Source organism: Enhydra lutris, unplaced genomic scaffold (genome assembly GCF_002288905.1).
Source record: "Enhydra lutris kenyoni isolate GAN:26980312 unplaced genomic scaffold, ASM228890v2 scaffoldscaffold19, whole genome shotgun sequence".
NCBI classification, from domain to species: Eukaryota; Metazoa; Chordata; class Mammalia; order Carnivora; family Mustelidae; genus Enhydra; species Enhydra lutris.
Window position 1 is genome coordinate 20,958,161 of NW_019154103.1, and position 15,759 is coordinate 20,973,919.

At 43.1% G+C, this 15,759-nt stretch overlaps 1 protein-coding gene across 7 annotated transcripts in view; it reads left to right on the forward strand.

The window, feature by feature from the left end:
- The window catches only part of LOC111148454 (calpastatin), a 111,805-nt gene that overhangs the window by 53,622 nt on the left and 42,424 nt on the right, over positions 1 to 15,759 (forward strand). For 5 of the 7 annotated variants that reach the window (XM_022505006.1, XM_022505008.1, XM_022505007.1 and 2 more), the window contains 6 exons: positions 6,350 to 6,409; positions 10,384 to 10,449; positions 11,054 to 11,095; positions 12,433 to 12,489; positions 12,857 to 12,967; positions 14,206 to 14,289. In XM_022505006.1, the coding sequence (XP_022360714.1) occupies positions 6,350 to 6,409; positions 10,384 to 10,449; positions 11,054 to 11,095; positions 12,433 to 12,489; positions 12,857 to 12,967; positions 14,206 to 14,289 (420 nt within the window). The remainder of the gene's footprint in view (positions 1 to 6,349; positions 6,410 to 10,383; positions 10,450 to 11,053; positions 11,096 to 12,432; positions 12,490 to 12,856; positions 12,968 to 14,205; positions 14,290 to 15,759) is intronic. The other 2 variants (XM_022505010.1, XM_022505011.1) reach the window with 1 other exon arrangement.

A 15,759-nucleotide genomic window follows, 5' to 3' on the forward strand; every position in this document is an offset into this window, starting at 1 on the left:
AGATAAAGTAGGCAGCCACAGAAAGAGATGGAAGCTAGAGAATGGGGTAGGTCAGGGGGTAGGAGAACAAGGCATGGAAACTATTAGAGGGCCTTGATGGAATCCGGGTGTGGGAGGTATGTGACCAGAGCAGAAGTGTGGGTGGCAGTAGAAGTGACAAGGACAGAATGGTGATGAGGACTGGAAGCAGCCCTGGGCCTGACCCCAGGTGATTCAGGGCCAGATGCCTTCCCTACATTATGTCATGTGGCCCTTACAGCAATGCCAGACACAGGTGGTTTTACTCCCATTTTACAGCTGCAGGAATGGAGGCCACAGGAGGTTAATGTGGGTTAATAAGTGCTAGAGCAGGGAGTTAAACCCGCAGCGGTCTTTCTCGACGTCCTCATTTTTGGGGTAAATAATGTAGTCTGGTGATAAAGTAGGGCTGCCTGAAAGGAATAGAAAATTCTTCACATAATGAGTGGTAAAGTCCTGGGAAGAATCAGCTTTCTGAGGGAGCAACAGTGTGAGAGAAGGCAGAGGCCCCGTGACTGAGGTTGAAATAGAAGAATGGAGCAATCAGAAGGGGCTTCCAGAAGGAAGCGGGTTCAGAGAGTGGGAGCGAGAGCACGGAGTTGCTCTGGCACAGCAACCATGAGAGAGAGGAGGGTCAGGGATTGGAAAGGGAACCGTCGACGGGTCAGCCGGTGGAAGAGGCATGTGCGGACATGTGGCAGGTGTTCTAGGAAGGCTCCGGAGCAGAGGCGGCCGGATGTGGGAAGGGTGATTCGTGCTGCGGGTGGGAAGACCTGGGGATGGTGCCTGTGAGGGGTGGGGACAGGAAGATGGGTTGGGCTCAGGAGCACTTGCTGACTCATCTGCTGGCCGGCTGGCTGGTTGTCCCACGCCAGCCAGGGCTGGGAAGAGAGCAAGGTGAGGTCGAATGACGGGAGGGAAGGTAAGGCAGACTCCCTCCCTCAAGCCAGCTGGCAGCACTGGCAGAGAACTGAGACTTCCGGCACCCCCAGGCAAGGGAGGGGACTCTGTTTTTGTGGTAGGTAGCTGAGGAGCTGAGGAAGTAATTTTTTTCCGTCAGCCAGGTTTAATGGCAGCGGAATGGGTGAGCAAATCCTCGAGGACCCAGACCCTCCTGAGAGATCCCTTAACTGGCCCAGTCGGGCCCGTTCAGCAGGGCGTGTGGGTGAGCTCACAACCCTCTGTGGTCCAGCACCACACGATGGTTGAGCTCGGTCCTCACTAAACACCCTTCAGAATCAAGGAAAAGCCATGGACAGAACGGTGCCATGGGTAAGAGTGGGGTGGGCCGATGAGTGTACCTGACATCTGTTCTTCCCAAGGGGCGCCCTCTAGGGGAGGAGCAGTTCCTGCAGCAGTGACGCAGTTGCCTAACCTTAGAAGGACTGCTCCCAGTGGTTGTAATGTGGAGGCTCTGATGCTGGGGCTGGGAGCTAGCAAGATACACCTGAAAGGAAGGGTATATAGGGTGGGGTAGTTTGCGAAGAGAAACACACCAACCAGCAGCACGTGTGTGAATGAAATAGAAAGGGAGCCGTGAGGGAGATGTGCTCTGAGATGGGGACGGCTGGCTGGCTGGCACTGCTGTTCTGCATTGGGAGCTGGGGAGGGATTGGAGCATGGTCATTGGAGGCAAAAGAGAAAGGATTCCTGTATGATGCAGTGGGTGGCAGGCGTCCCCACTGGTTCTAATTTGGATGTGGGTACGAGCGCCATGCAGGAAGATTAATCTGTCCGGAATGGCTAAGAGAGCTGAAAGGTTGGACTTCACGAGACTTTTGCAAAATGTATGTGAAAAAAAGGAAGCCGTTTCTTTTTTGTTTGGTTGGTTAAAGTTTTTATTTAAATTCCGGTTAGTTATTACGTAGTGTAATTTTGGTTTCAGGAGTAGAATTTAGTGATTCATCACTTCAATGTAACAGGTGGTGCCCATCACAAGTGCCCTCCTTAAAACCTGTCACCTATTTAATCCATCCCCCCCCAGCTCCCCTCTAGCAACCCTCAGTTCTCTGTAGTTAGGAGTCTGTTGTATGGTTTGCCTTTTTCTTTTCTTTTCTTTTTTTTTTTTTTTGCCCCTTATATTCATCCATGTCCCTTCTTAAATTCTGCATATGGGTGAAATCATGTCTTTCTCTGACTTAGTTCTCTTGTGGATACCTCTAGTTGCATCTACATCATTGCAAATGGCAAGGTTTCATTCTTTTGCTGGCTGAGTAATATTCCATTGTGTATATATACCACATCTTTATCCATTCATCAGCTGATGGGCATTTGGAAGGAAAGGAGTTTCTGTTTTCCAAGGGTCTTAAAAGCACACCATCTTCTCCTCCTATCTGTAATCGTTTACTGGAGTAAATGTCCAAATTTCTCACTGTCCCAACTAAACAAATTTAAAGAGATTGTGTTGAATAATGTCATATTGATTAAGCACAGGATTAAATATTCTTTTCTAGGTTGCATGTGCTCTCTCCTAACAGCATTGGTTTATTTTAATGCAACTCGACAATACAGGAAGATTGTTTGAGGTGGGCCTGAAGCTTAGAACTCAGACAGTTGTTTTGTTCCATGGGATTCTTTTCCAGCTTTTGTTAGAGCACTTCATTTATAACCTAAAGTTGCTGCGGGTTATCTTTCCGGACTCTGAACTCTTTGGAGGCAGAGCTGGTGTCTTCATTGTGTATACTCAGCCCCCAGCTCATTGCTTTTAAAATAGCAATTGTCGAATGGGTGGGTAGAGTCTGATTATAATGTATTTTTTCTCTGTTCTTTGTTACCCTGATAGCTACTTTGATTTGAGTTTGTAATTGACTAATAACACTCTGGATGTGAAGAGAATTGCTTGGGTCATTGGGGAGGGAGACACTGTTATAGCCACACTTCACTCTCATGGACAGCACTAATCCTACAGAAATATTTTGGTATGTGTCAGCACTGATGGTTGTGCTTTAAAATTGCCCCTCGATGTTAACCGGACTGCCTATGTGGTGGGTCCTACAGCAGAGAATCAGTGAGGTAGAAGTCAGGTAGCCTAGGTCCCAGTCCAGGCACACTCGGCTCAGGGCATTCCCCAACCCTTCTCCCCTCTTACCCCCCAACCCCCAGCCTTTGCCTGGGTGATGTGATGCCCCCTCATCCTTTAATCTCCACATCACATCCTCAGCATCACCTGTCCCGACTGTGTCATGAACTAACTCTGGTTGCCAGGTCTCTGTTTGCATGGGCGTCTGTGATTTTCCTTTATAGCGCTTACCACGAGTAATTATTGCAGTGATTATTCTATGAATAGCCTCTCTGATAAGGCTGAAAGTTCCACAATGGCAGGAACACGTCTAGCAATTTCACCACTGTGTTACTGTCCCCTGACGTAGTACCTGGCACAGACCGTGTGCTGGATAAGTAAATACTTGTGGAGCCGGTGAACTGTGGAAAATGTGACAGGGCACTTAACCTCTATGAGATAGCACTCTCTCCAGCTGTTTAAAAACCTATCAAAGGTTTATCTTGTAAAGTTCTTCTATTCAAAGCTTTGTGGATAGACTTCAAAAAATTTTAACTATCATTTATTCACACCAATGTTTAGATAGTCAAATAGTACAGAAGATTTAAAATGAAAATATATTCAATCCCTCACTAGAGATAGCAAATACTAAAAATGCACTGTCTTTATAAATAGAATAAAATGGAACACACCGCGGTTCGCCAGGAATTGAATGGGTTCACAACAGGGTGGGATTATTTTCTTTAATTTCCGATCCCATGAAGTAGCTTTCCTATTTCAGTTCAGAGCATTTAGTGGCTTTGTGATGGGCTAGAACTTCCATGGTGGGATCTATGATGAGAACAGGTGGGGCCAAGGCCTTCAGCTGCATTCCCATGATTACCTCTCCACGCTTATTGATGGCTACCCATGTCGATTTTACTGTTCTCAGGTCGGGGGCAGGGGGCCTTTGAAAGTCTATAGGCTTTGAGGATCACATCCAGCTGTTGCTTAATAATATAGTGAGGCAAATTGGAAACTCCAAGACCAAGTGACTTCAGGAATGTTTTAATAAACCTAGAGGTTTAGAAATAATGTTTACCTAAAGATTTGCAGATTAAATGCACTTTTTAGGGGCACCTGGGTGGCTCAGTGGGTTAAAGCCTCTGCCTTCGGCTCAGGTCATGATCTCAGAGTCCTGGGATCGAGCCCCACATCGGGCTCTCTGCTCAGCAGGGAGCCTGCTTCCTCCTCTCTCTCTGCCTGCCTCTCTGCCTACTTGTAATCTCTGTCTGTCAAATAAATAAATAAAATCTTTAAAAAAATGCACTTTTTAAAAAAGATTTATTTATTTTAGAGAGGGAGGAGGGGGCAGAGGGAGAGAATCTCAAGCAGACTCCCTGCTGAGCTCAGAGCCTGACCCCCCCCCCCGCCCCCGCCTCCGTGTGGGGGGAGGTGCTGATCTCACCACCCATGAAATCATGACCCTGAGATCGTGACCTGAACTGAAACCAAGAGTCAGACACATAACCAACTAAGCCACTCCAGGTGCCCCTAAAAAGCACTTTTATGTAGAGTGTTTGGTCTTTGTTTTTATCTGATTGAAGGAAATCATTAGAGGAATGGGCTATAGCAAATGGGTATGTTAATTCTCACAAATAAAAACATCTCAAGGAAAAATGAATACCCATATATTTGTCCATTAATTTGATGGGAAAATTCACCTTGGTACATCTCGCTCTTTATCCCAAAGAGAATGTGAGAGAGCACTGTGCCTGCAACAGTGACCAGGTTTGGTATATTTTGGAGTGAGGGGGTGCCCAGTTGGTGCCTAAGAGTGCTCAGGAATAAAGTTCATATGGTTTGTTTGAAATATCAATATACTGGGGCACCTGGGTGGCTCAGTTGGGTGTCTGCCTTTGGCTGGGGTCATGATCCCAGAGTCCTGGGATTGAACCCCACATTGGAAGCCTGCTTCCCCCTCTCCTCCTTGCTCATGTGCTCTCTTGCTGTCTCTGTTGCTGTCTCGCTACAAATAAAGTCTTGGGAAAAAAATCAGTATAATAAAACTTTGGGCTTTTCATCTGTAAATTGTGGTAATTTACTAATAGCACCAACATGTTCTACATTCAGTAGATCTGTGGGGAAGGTGATTTTATTCCTGGGCCAGGAGCTACAATAGGTCCGTACAGTCACCTGAGTGGGTGATCTTAGGGATCTAGGGGACCAGCCGGGTTGGGCTTATCCTGTCCAGGGACTGAGCTTCTGAAATGGCTCTGGGCCAGGCTTCAGAGACAGGCTCCGGGTATTACTGGCAGGTCCGCAGCTGTTTACTGACAGCCGGTTACTTAAGAAGGCAACTTCTGCCGGATGGAATCCCTAAGCTCTAAAACCTAACAGACTCAAATATTAAGGAAGTTTAAATGAGCCTAGGCTGGAATTCCCCAAAGGTAGTGATGGATTTATTATTAACCAGGGTAATGCAAGTTGCTGGCTAGGATGTTATTCCATACCATGCAAGCACCCATATGCATATCCTGCTGCTCGGGTGATTAGATTACAGGGACTAGTTCCACCGCCCCCTTGCACACTAGGAATGGTGTATCATGAAACTTCAATTACTGTTCATCACCTCTTGCCCTCCAGGAGGAGCCTGCATGAGATCCATAATATAGCAGCATCCCCCTTTGCAAACCCACTCCCACTTTCTCCTCCTTACATGACACTGAAAGGACAATTCTGATCCTCCTCAGTCTGTTTTCCAGCCCTACATCCTGCTCTTCTGTCTTGTCTAATATCTTGGGAATAATGCATTAGTAATTTAAGAAGCACCTACAAATATGCCAGATATTTTATTATCTCAAATACTTAAAATCCTGTAAAAGAGATGGTATTGGCCTCATTTTATATAGCTGGGAAACTAAAGCAGAAATTCACGGAGATAGTAATTGGCAGAGCTTGTGTTTGAACAAAATTTTGTCAAGTTTTCAAGTCTCTGTTCTTTCGGTAAGTAATACAATAATCAAAATATTTACTGAGCGTTTATGTACCAGGTAGTAAGAACCTTCCAAGATGGTTCTCTACTAAAGAAAAATTGAGAAAGGGGATACTATAAAGATCAGAAAATGGCCCAGGATTATTTAATAAGTAGTACACTCAAAATTTGAACCCATCTGATCTGGTTATAAAGGCTTTTGCCCACGGACAGTATTACCTACTGGACTTGTGTGGGAGTAGTCCTCTAGAAGAGGTAAAACCAAGGCAGAGTTAAGAACAAGTATGGTTAAGAGGAGCCGAAAGACAAAGTATTTGTAGGTGAACTAGAATCACACTTTCTGCTTCTTTACTTTCTAGGCGTCAACTTCTTCCGCCTCCACCAGCAAGTCGTCCAGTATGAATCCCACGGAAGCCAAGGTATGAAGAGTCTTCGCGGGTGTGCTGGGGTGAATGCCCTTAAGTGATTATTTTGTAAAGCAAAACACATGTAGACTAACTGACAAATCAGTTCTGTGTCCTAAGAAGCTTAAGTTATAGAAGGAAACATTTTCTTCATGAGTAGAGGGGTCTTTGGAAACACCTTGGCTTTTAATATTTGCTTCAAATGTCCTCTGTACACTCCTATGTTGTTTCAGAGTATCTAGAAAAGAGGAGTCATCCAGAGACTTTTTTTTTTTCTGGTCCTAGACTTGATGGAGTTTTTAAATTATTAGATGATCTAAGTGCATTTCTGTGGATCTAGTGAAGAATATGAATTCTTAACTTCTTAATACGATGGTTTTGTTATTCTGACCATTTAAAATAAAATGTAAGAAAAAGTTTACACTGAGTTTACACTAAGTGATGAGTGACACAGATGCTGTTATTTTGAATGCTTAAGTTTTTTGTGAAATTTCAGTCATGTAGGACATCTTATTGATAAACCTTTGAGATCTATTTGAGATTTATTCTAAAAATTATTTCTTGGCATTTGAGAAGAAACAATAAAAGAATGTGATCCAGTGTCGTGGTCGCATAGAATAAACCTAGTTCTGAAGAGGAAGCTGCCACAGCCTTCCACCTTCATTAGCTTGTCTCAGGCTGTTTCTCGGGACTATTCTGGGGTGGAGAATTAAAGCAGGGATGTTATCAAGATGCTCTCATCTAATTTTTATGAGCCATTATTCTTGGGTGTTTTTAAGAGCTAACCCAGCTCTGTTATTTAGTTGCCCTTGTTTAAAATCACTGACATGATTTTTCGGTCTTACTGCTTTGCTATCCTGGTAGGATCCTGTGCCATAATTTGGTACTGGCACTGTAATTTCGTGTTATCGAGAGATCCTCTGGTCTCACGTTGAACTGTTTTTAAAGGATATTGCCGCTATCTTGAAATACACTGTTCAATCTCTTCTGTTATCTAGCATTCATTTTGATTTAAAGTTTTTAGTCTAAAATTGTTATTTAGTATTTTACATGAATTTTTTGTTTTCCGAGTATACATGACCTGATCCTTAATTCATCTGTTCATTGTCACTACTTTCTTAGACCAAGTTTAATCTTAAGATATTTTTAAAAATATGATCTCAGTCTTAAGACTATAGGAGAAGCATCAGCCAAAATCAAATTATCATTGACTGAGAGTCCATGAAAAGTACAAAAAGGAGAGCCACAAATACAGGATTTCCTCTTTATTATTGTTCTCATTTGACCCATTGCTTGGCTCTGATCCTTTGTCCCTGACTCTGCCCAAGGACAAATGCTTATTTCAAGTGTGTCCTGTTGCCTAGAGCAAGTGTCCACAGATCCTTCAGCTATTGCTAAGCATTAATCATGAGAACTCCTGGCAGTCCTGCAGAAGAGGGAGAAGAAAGTGAGAGGAAAGAGGGAGGGACAAATCTAAGGGTCTTGGGGAAATATCACTAGTGGCCACCTCGGGACCACCTTTGACATCAGCTGCCTTTTTTTTTTCCCAAAGATTTTATTTATTTATTTGACAGAGAGCGATCACAAGTAGGCAGAGAGGCAGTCAGAGAGAGAGGAGGAAGCAGACTCCCTGCTGAGCAGAGAACCCAATGCGGGGCTCGATCCCAGGACCCTGAGATCATGACCTGAGCCGAAGGCAGAGGCTTAACCCACTGAGCCACTCAGGTGCCCCATCAGCTGTCTTTTTTTGGGTGGATCTCACTCACACTGTTCTCATTAATTAGATTCATGTGATTCTGATGTATGGGTCATAACATTCACACTAGCCTTCTCTTGAAGATTTTTGTGAACTTAAACAGATTTCTTCAAATAGTTTCAGCTTTTAGAAAAAAGATATTAATTCAAGATAATAACTTATACCAAATCCTTGTCTTGTTCTACATCTTTCAAATAAAAGCCTACCTACCTCTGAAAGGGGAGTGATATGTCTAGAACTAAGTTCTGTCCCTCTTGCCCTGGCACATTAGAACTGGTGGTCACACTGCTGTGCTTAAGATGGAAGGTCTAGTCATTTCTACTCAGGGCACGATCCTTGCAAGACTAAGTCAGTGGGAGCCATGCAGCCCATGGCCTGGTTTGGGATCTCCTTTCCCACCAGCCACCGTGTTTGGAAACTCCTCTTTGCTCTGGTTTCCCTATTGGTACAGTGTGGAGAATAGCACCTGTTTCACAAGGCTGTGTAAGGAAACAAACACGTGAGGGTATTCGATAGGGCCTATCCCCCAGCAGGTGCCTAGCAGGAGCAGGCTAGTCCTGGGGAGACAATGCAGCACAGTGACTGTGCCCACAAAACCCCAGCTCCTCCCTGGTAGTCTGTGGAGAATTATTTCACTTCTGTGGGCCTCATTTTTCTCATCCACAAAGTGGGTAGATAATGTTGTTGATGATGATGACGATGGTGATGATACTCGTCTCATAGAATTCTTACGAGGACTGAGTGAGTGGGCACATGTGAAGTTTAGAACAATCCCTGATACTAAGAGGTAATCAATAAACATTGGTTATCATTGTCATCGCTATTATGTTAAGCCACACCGCCTTCAGCAAAAATAAGTTTAGGTGATGTGTTAGCAACTCCTAGTAAAAATATGCCTTATTATACGTTGCTTACATGTGTGAGTGTGAATTTGTAATTGTTTTGTAGAGTTCTTTCATGTAAAATCTTGACTACCAAATTACATAGTAGAACCTATTAATAGATCCAAGCCACTACAATACCAGCTGGCTTATTTTCCTTCTTAATCATTTAATAAGTTGCATTTGCATAAAATCAGAAAGCATAGTAACAGATACAGAAACTAATTAATTAAGATCCAGTTTGAAAGGATCCAAAATTTAAAATTTCTTTGAAAGGGTTCTGTGACTGTGAACTTTGTTTCCCCTTCCCAAAACAATACATGTGTCAGTATAATGAGGGTCCATTCTGGGAGGAACGTTTGTCTCTTCATGGCTGAAGTGCGTGGCATGGTAAATTAAGAAGCTATTTGGTGGTGGTTTTTTTTTTTTAGATAATAGAATTTAAAATAGTTGTTCATGTTAATACCACCAAATAGATAAAAGGGAATGAAATGGTGGAAAGTATTGGGTCTAATTTTTAATCTTTTACTCTGAAAAGTTCAAAAATGTTTAATCCGGTTTTCATATCTTGCCTGTACTAAGAAATCATGTATATACTTAAGGAATTGTATTTTTTTATATAGATGACCTTTGGTTGGGTAAAACTGTGTGAAATACTCCAGTAGAGGGCCTAAGTCACAGCCAGCTCTTTTATTTTTTTTTCCCCTCAATAGAGAGCAAGTGCAGGCTAGGGGAGGGGCATTGGGAAAGGCAGAAAAAGAATCTCAAGCAGGCTCCATGCTCAGTGCAGAGCCTGATGCAGGGCTTGATCCCAGTACCCTGAGCTCATGACCTGAGTTGAAATCAAGTGTCTGAAGCTTAACTGACTAAGCCACTAAACCAGCTCTTCTGAAGCAGTCCCAGAAATTTAGATTATATTGTGCAATAAAAACCAATGCACTAGTCACAGAATTGTAATACCCCGTGGACAGAGTTTCAGAAAACTTTTGACAGCACTTGTGACTGTTGATTTGTTTGTAACCAAATGTTAGAGATACAGTTGGAAAAAAATGGCCCAAGCAGCCTTTCCTTCACCTAGAGAAGGTGAAGGAAAGGGGTCAGAAGTTAGTTTTACTAAGGGCAATCTTGCAGATTCTTACCACGGAAATAAAGTAAATCCAAACTACAGTATTTGCTGGAGCCTTTAGAATTTCTGTGTGTGCAACTTCCCGGAGTTACATGCATGGGCACGGCGGAGATGCTATAGCTGAGTGGAAGGGGACTTGATAGAAACATACAGCCCAATGATACATGTGACCTATTTGATTGTCCAATAAAATAAAATCACATTTGGGGCTGTGCTCTTGTATCAGGCTATTCCAGCCAGCAAACAGATGGAACGACAGCATTCTCCTGACAAGAAAAGACACAGAAAACAGGTGATGTGGTTCACAATACTAGGGGACATGTATGTTTGCTAATGGCCACTTCAGCGGCTCAGCACACACTAATAATGGCAGTTCCAGATCTCCCGTAACTCTCTCACCTGCCACAGACTTTCTGGTAGACCTTCATGACCCATCGCTGACATTCCAGCACTAAAACTAAATGTCACTGCTTTCTAGCTCTTGGCTCTGTCACCATTCCATTGTTTCACGCTGGCAGCCAGAACCCATGGTATTTCACTCAGAGATCGGTTGTTGCCTTTCAAGGATGAGGATTTGTATTTTATGTTGCTTATGTATTAGCTATAATGTTCATGGTAATAAATGTTTACATATGTTTGATACACATAACAAAAGTAAGATGTAAACTGCTCTGAAGGGAAGAACAGGATATATGAGTGCGTAAGTGTTTATCTAAAGAGTTAAAATTCCAAGCAAAGTATAGTCAACTTAACTCCTAAAGTTTATATTTACATCAAAGCCATCTCCTCTGAGCTTTCTTAGTCGAAGAAAATCTATGGTAAACCTTGTAAACTATGTCTGGTTTTCCTTTCTTAATTCTTTTCCTCTCTTCCTTTCTGTATTTTGCTGAGTTTAGGCTGCAAAAACAGAAGCCGAAAAGAAGTCACAGTCAACTAAGGTAAGTGATTTAAGTCAACTTGTGAGTTATTTGGGTTCTTCGTAATAACAATGAAAAACCAATTTCCTCTGTTGGTGCTATTGAATGGGAAAAGGAATTTTTCTCAGCTAATTTAACCAATTTTGGATTACCTTTTAAACACAAGTATACAGAGCATAAGTAAATAATTATATATATTATTAAAATGAATATTTTATACAGGAAAACAGTATATTTCAGAAGGTGTTTTGTTCAAATCTAGATTTTTGTTATAGGTGAAGTAACTGTTAAAAAACTGTAGGAGCAAAGAAGAAAGGACAAAGGGTAATGAGCATCCAATTAATCTAAAGATGGGACATCAAGAGTAAATGTGTCTTTTGAACCCAGCACCTACATGATTTACAGATGAGTCTTTCCTAAGAGGCCTGTAGGTTTATCTGAACAGTCTTATCTCAGTTTGTGGAGCTAGTTATCAGTTTCTCAGGAGGCAGCTCTGACTTTCCCTTGGGAATGGCTTTCCTGACTCATGGCTGTCTAGACTGACAGTCAGTCTCTATCCCTGTGGAGATGGAGCCCAGGGTGTCTGCAGGTAGGGCAAATGTTTCTCCTTCATAAGATGCTACACATTACTTCTTTTAAGCAAGTGTGCTTAAGCAAATACTCAGATAAGAGTGCAAGTTTTCCTGTGGGAAAGCACAAAGATGTACTTTAAATGGAGACAAAGGTGAGGTTATCTGGGTAGAACGTAAGGCTTATCTGATTTTATGTAGGACCTCTGGATTGCTCATCCCCTCAGGATGATAATTCCATAGTCCACTGTAGAGGAGGAATTCAACAGCGAGCTGGAAATTGTCTATTATTCCATATTTAAATGTTTTGACTGTTCATACAATCTCAAGAGAACTGGGTTTCTGGTGTTACCTCCTTCTCATGTTGTAATACAGAAAAGACTGTGTAAATCATTAAATTACAACGTTTATCTCCTATGAGGGCAGATTTTTAAAAGAACTTCTAGAGCGGGATTCCCTCTCAACAAATCCAGAGGTCTCAGTGCTTTGTGTTTAGACCTGCAGTTATCAAATGATCTGTATGAATTGTAAAACACAGCCAGTAAGTTAGAGTTACATACCTAGTTGAAAAATCAATGAAATACTAAATTTTTCATTACTCTTATTGTTGTCATTATCAGACTCTTGGGAGGATAACTATTGACAGGTAGCACATGTGTATTTCTCTAAGTGGCCCTTTCCCAAGAGGGGCAGAAGGGTCTAACTGGGATTTTTGTTCTTGAGCCTGTTTGGAAATACTAAAGGAAAGACATCCAATGTAACTGAGATTTTATCTTTTGAAATTAACAGCCATCTGTGGTTCATGAGAAAAAAACCCAAGAAGTAAAGCCAAAGGAACACAAAGAGGTAAATGATCATTCTTGGGCCTTGATAATTGGTGAAGCCTTTTTTGTATGCGAGGAATCGAATTCTGAACTGTCCTTTGCATTTGTTTTTCTAGCTATAGGGGCACCACCATGTGGCAGTAGTAGGATTTGCAGTTTACTAATGGAAGGAAGGATATGTATTTCAAATTTTGTACCTAACGTAATCACATTTATGCCACATGAATTGAGATCAGTGCAATTCAAAACGCCATAGAACACAACTGTTAGAAACACTTGGCATCACACAGAGAAAAGCACTGGTATTTTTCATCTTGTTAACAGTGGTGTGTGTGTGTGTGTGTGTGTGTGTGTGTGTGTCCGTCTGTCTGTCTGTGTGTTTGTTTCAGCCAAAAAGCCTGCCCAAGCACGCCTCAGATACAGAAAGCAAGCATGTTCATAAAGAAGCAGTGTCCAAATCAAGTGAACAGCCGACATCCGAGCAATCCACAAACCCAAAGGTAAATAAGTTGGATTGCTAAGAAAACACTACCATCAACTAGTGAATAAGATGCAGGTCCTCCATCTACGCAGACCTGTGTCGATGAATGTGTAGAGTTATGCTGAATGTACTCTGTATTGCAATGATTTGGGGCTATCATTTGGCTGGTTTTGCAAATAGCCTTGTGGAAACTTGGCCCTAAGAAGTACATCGGATGGGTTGTGGGGACGTTCAGTCTAGTCTCTACTGCCCAGCGGTGCCTGATCATGACTGCAAGGCAGCAGGCCCTGGTGTTTCATAAATAGGAAGCACGGGAGTGCTCACCTCCTGGACCTTTCTCCTTAGGGTTATAAAGAGCACACACGATCTGCCTGATCTGCTCTTTACGTGGAAGTCTGAGAGAGATGCTGAGAATTTTGTCATAGAAGAGATAAATTTAGAGAGCCATAAATAGATCCCATATTTGCACAGCTCATGGAGGTCAGCTCTTAGAAGAATAAACATTTACGGGAAGAACTCTCTGATCAAGGGCTTTGGAAGATGTCAAGTAGGCCTGCTTCACAGTGCACTTGAAAGAAGAGGGTCCATGTTTCTGGCCCACTAGCTGAATGCAGCCATTATGTGTTTTGTTCAAATCTATTTTGTTTGGCTTACAATATTATTATTATTATTTTGAAGATTTTATTTATTTATTTGACAGAGAGAGAGAGAGAGATCACAAGTAGGCAGAGAGGCAGGCAAGAAAGGAGGAAGCAGGCTCCCTGCTGAGCAGAGAGCCCAACATGGGGCTCGATCCCAGGACTCCAAGACCATGACCCGAGCCAAAGGCAGAGGCTTAACCCACTGAGCCACCCAGGCGCCCCTGGTTTACAATATTATTAAAATTATTTTTAATAAGCTGCCAACAATTCAAGTCACAATGTTTCACATAAAATCCAAATTGCCAGCTTCTCTTCAAAAATCAGGTTCTATAGCAACAACTGACAGGAGCTTTATACCTGGTATCTGTGGTCCAGTTCATCTCAGTCCCTGCCTGGCCGGCTCGCCTCTCCCTGTACCTGCACCGACTCTGTCCGTCTGGAGTGCAGCCTCCCGCGGGGCCCAGTGCTGTGTCACGTGCTGTAGGAGCTGGTAACCCTCCCTTTGCCGGACGTCTGTCCTGGTGAACTGGCTCAGTAGAGATGCTTGCAATGTGTGGTCTTGAACATAGTCATTCAGAGATACTTAGTTCTGTTCGTCTTTTTTCCCCACCTGTAGACTAAATCACAGGATGCGATTTCTGCCGGCGGGGAGCCGGTTGGTGCTGGTGTAGCTGCGGCATCCGCCACACCCGCGAAACAGGTGAGCGCACACGGGCGACAGGACGCGTACGCGGGCCTCGCCGCGTGCGGGGTCTGCCCCGCGAGAAGCGCGTGCTCGCCCAGGGCCCCTTCCAGCCTGGGCTTTACGTCTGCTTCTCAGGGACCGCTCTGGGTGGTGGTGCTACCACACTCAAATAACCAGTATTTGGGAAAACCAAACACTGCTCTTCTGTGGAGTTTAGTAAAGAAGGGGACCCGTCTAAGGGATATAAAATGAGTGGAATAGCACAACTAATAGAAGAATTCATATATTCAAGAAATCTGTCTGGAACACCTGCCATGGAGAAGACATGGTATCAGGACCAAGAGAAATTAAAATGTGAGGTGACCCAGATCCTGCTCTCAAGATTTATAGCTTTGAAATAAAGCGCATAAAATTAGAATATTTGAATGAGCACTTCTCTCAGCTTCCACCAGGGACAGCACCTGCGCTGATAGGAGTGGGTCACCAACAGTCCTGACCTCTGCATGAGTTGATAGGGGAGGTTTTGGAAAGAGTCATTTCAACCCTCTCAGGAGAGAGGATGTGTGTCCCTCTGCCTCAGGATGGGTGAGTCTTGCTTAGATCATTTGAGGAGCTCCTGCAGATGCGAGCCGGGAAATGTAAGATGAGAAGTCATCTGCTGTGTCTGCCCATAGCAAGGCAGACTCCGTAATTAGTTTATATTTAATCGTGTCTCTCTAGAAATGCTACCTGTCTGTCTGGAAGCCACGAGTAAGGAATGGCAGCAATAATAAGATGGAAATGAAACTTTTTCAAAGAGTTGCATTTATTTATCTGTTTTCCTGCTTTTCAAAACAGGAAAGGTATTGCCTTACAGGCTAAGTGGTGAGGAAAGTCATAGTGTAAAAAGTTATGACACCTCTCCCGGAAACATCAGTTTTTCTCAGATCTTGAAAAGGAAGAGTAATGCAGATAGTCTGTGGAGTGATAACAAAATTTACACGAATCTTTACATGAAAATACTCAAATTTTAAAAAATAAGCTTTTTCTTCCAGCAGACCACTTGTATATGACCTTGATTATTTCTCTTTTTTCTTTTTTTTTTTTTAAGATTTTATTTATTTGACAGACAGAGATCACAAGTAGGCAGAGAGGCAGGCAGAGAGAGAGGGGGAAGCAGGCTCCCCACCGAGCAGAGAGCCCAATTTTGGGGCTTGATCCCAGGACCCCGAGATCATGACCTGCGCCGAAGGCAGAGGCTTTAACCCACTGAGCCACCCAGGCGCCCCTGTATATGACCTTGAGACTCGCACTCCCATCCCCACTCTGGGGGTACACATGACTGTGTGGTATTGATGAGGGGTACTTATATGAAATGGTTTGGAAAAAATGGATAGATTTAAGATAGAGGATTAGATTTGTTCAGAAAGCCTTAAAAATGTCATCAATCTGAAATTTTGCGCTAGGTATAAAGTAGCCAGGGAAAAAGTGAAAGCTAAATAGTAA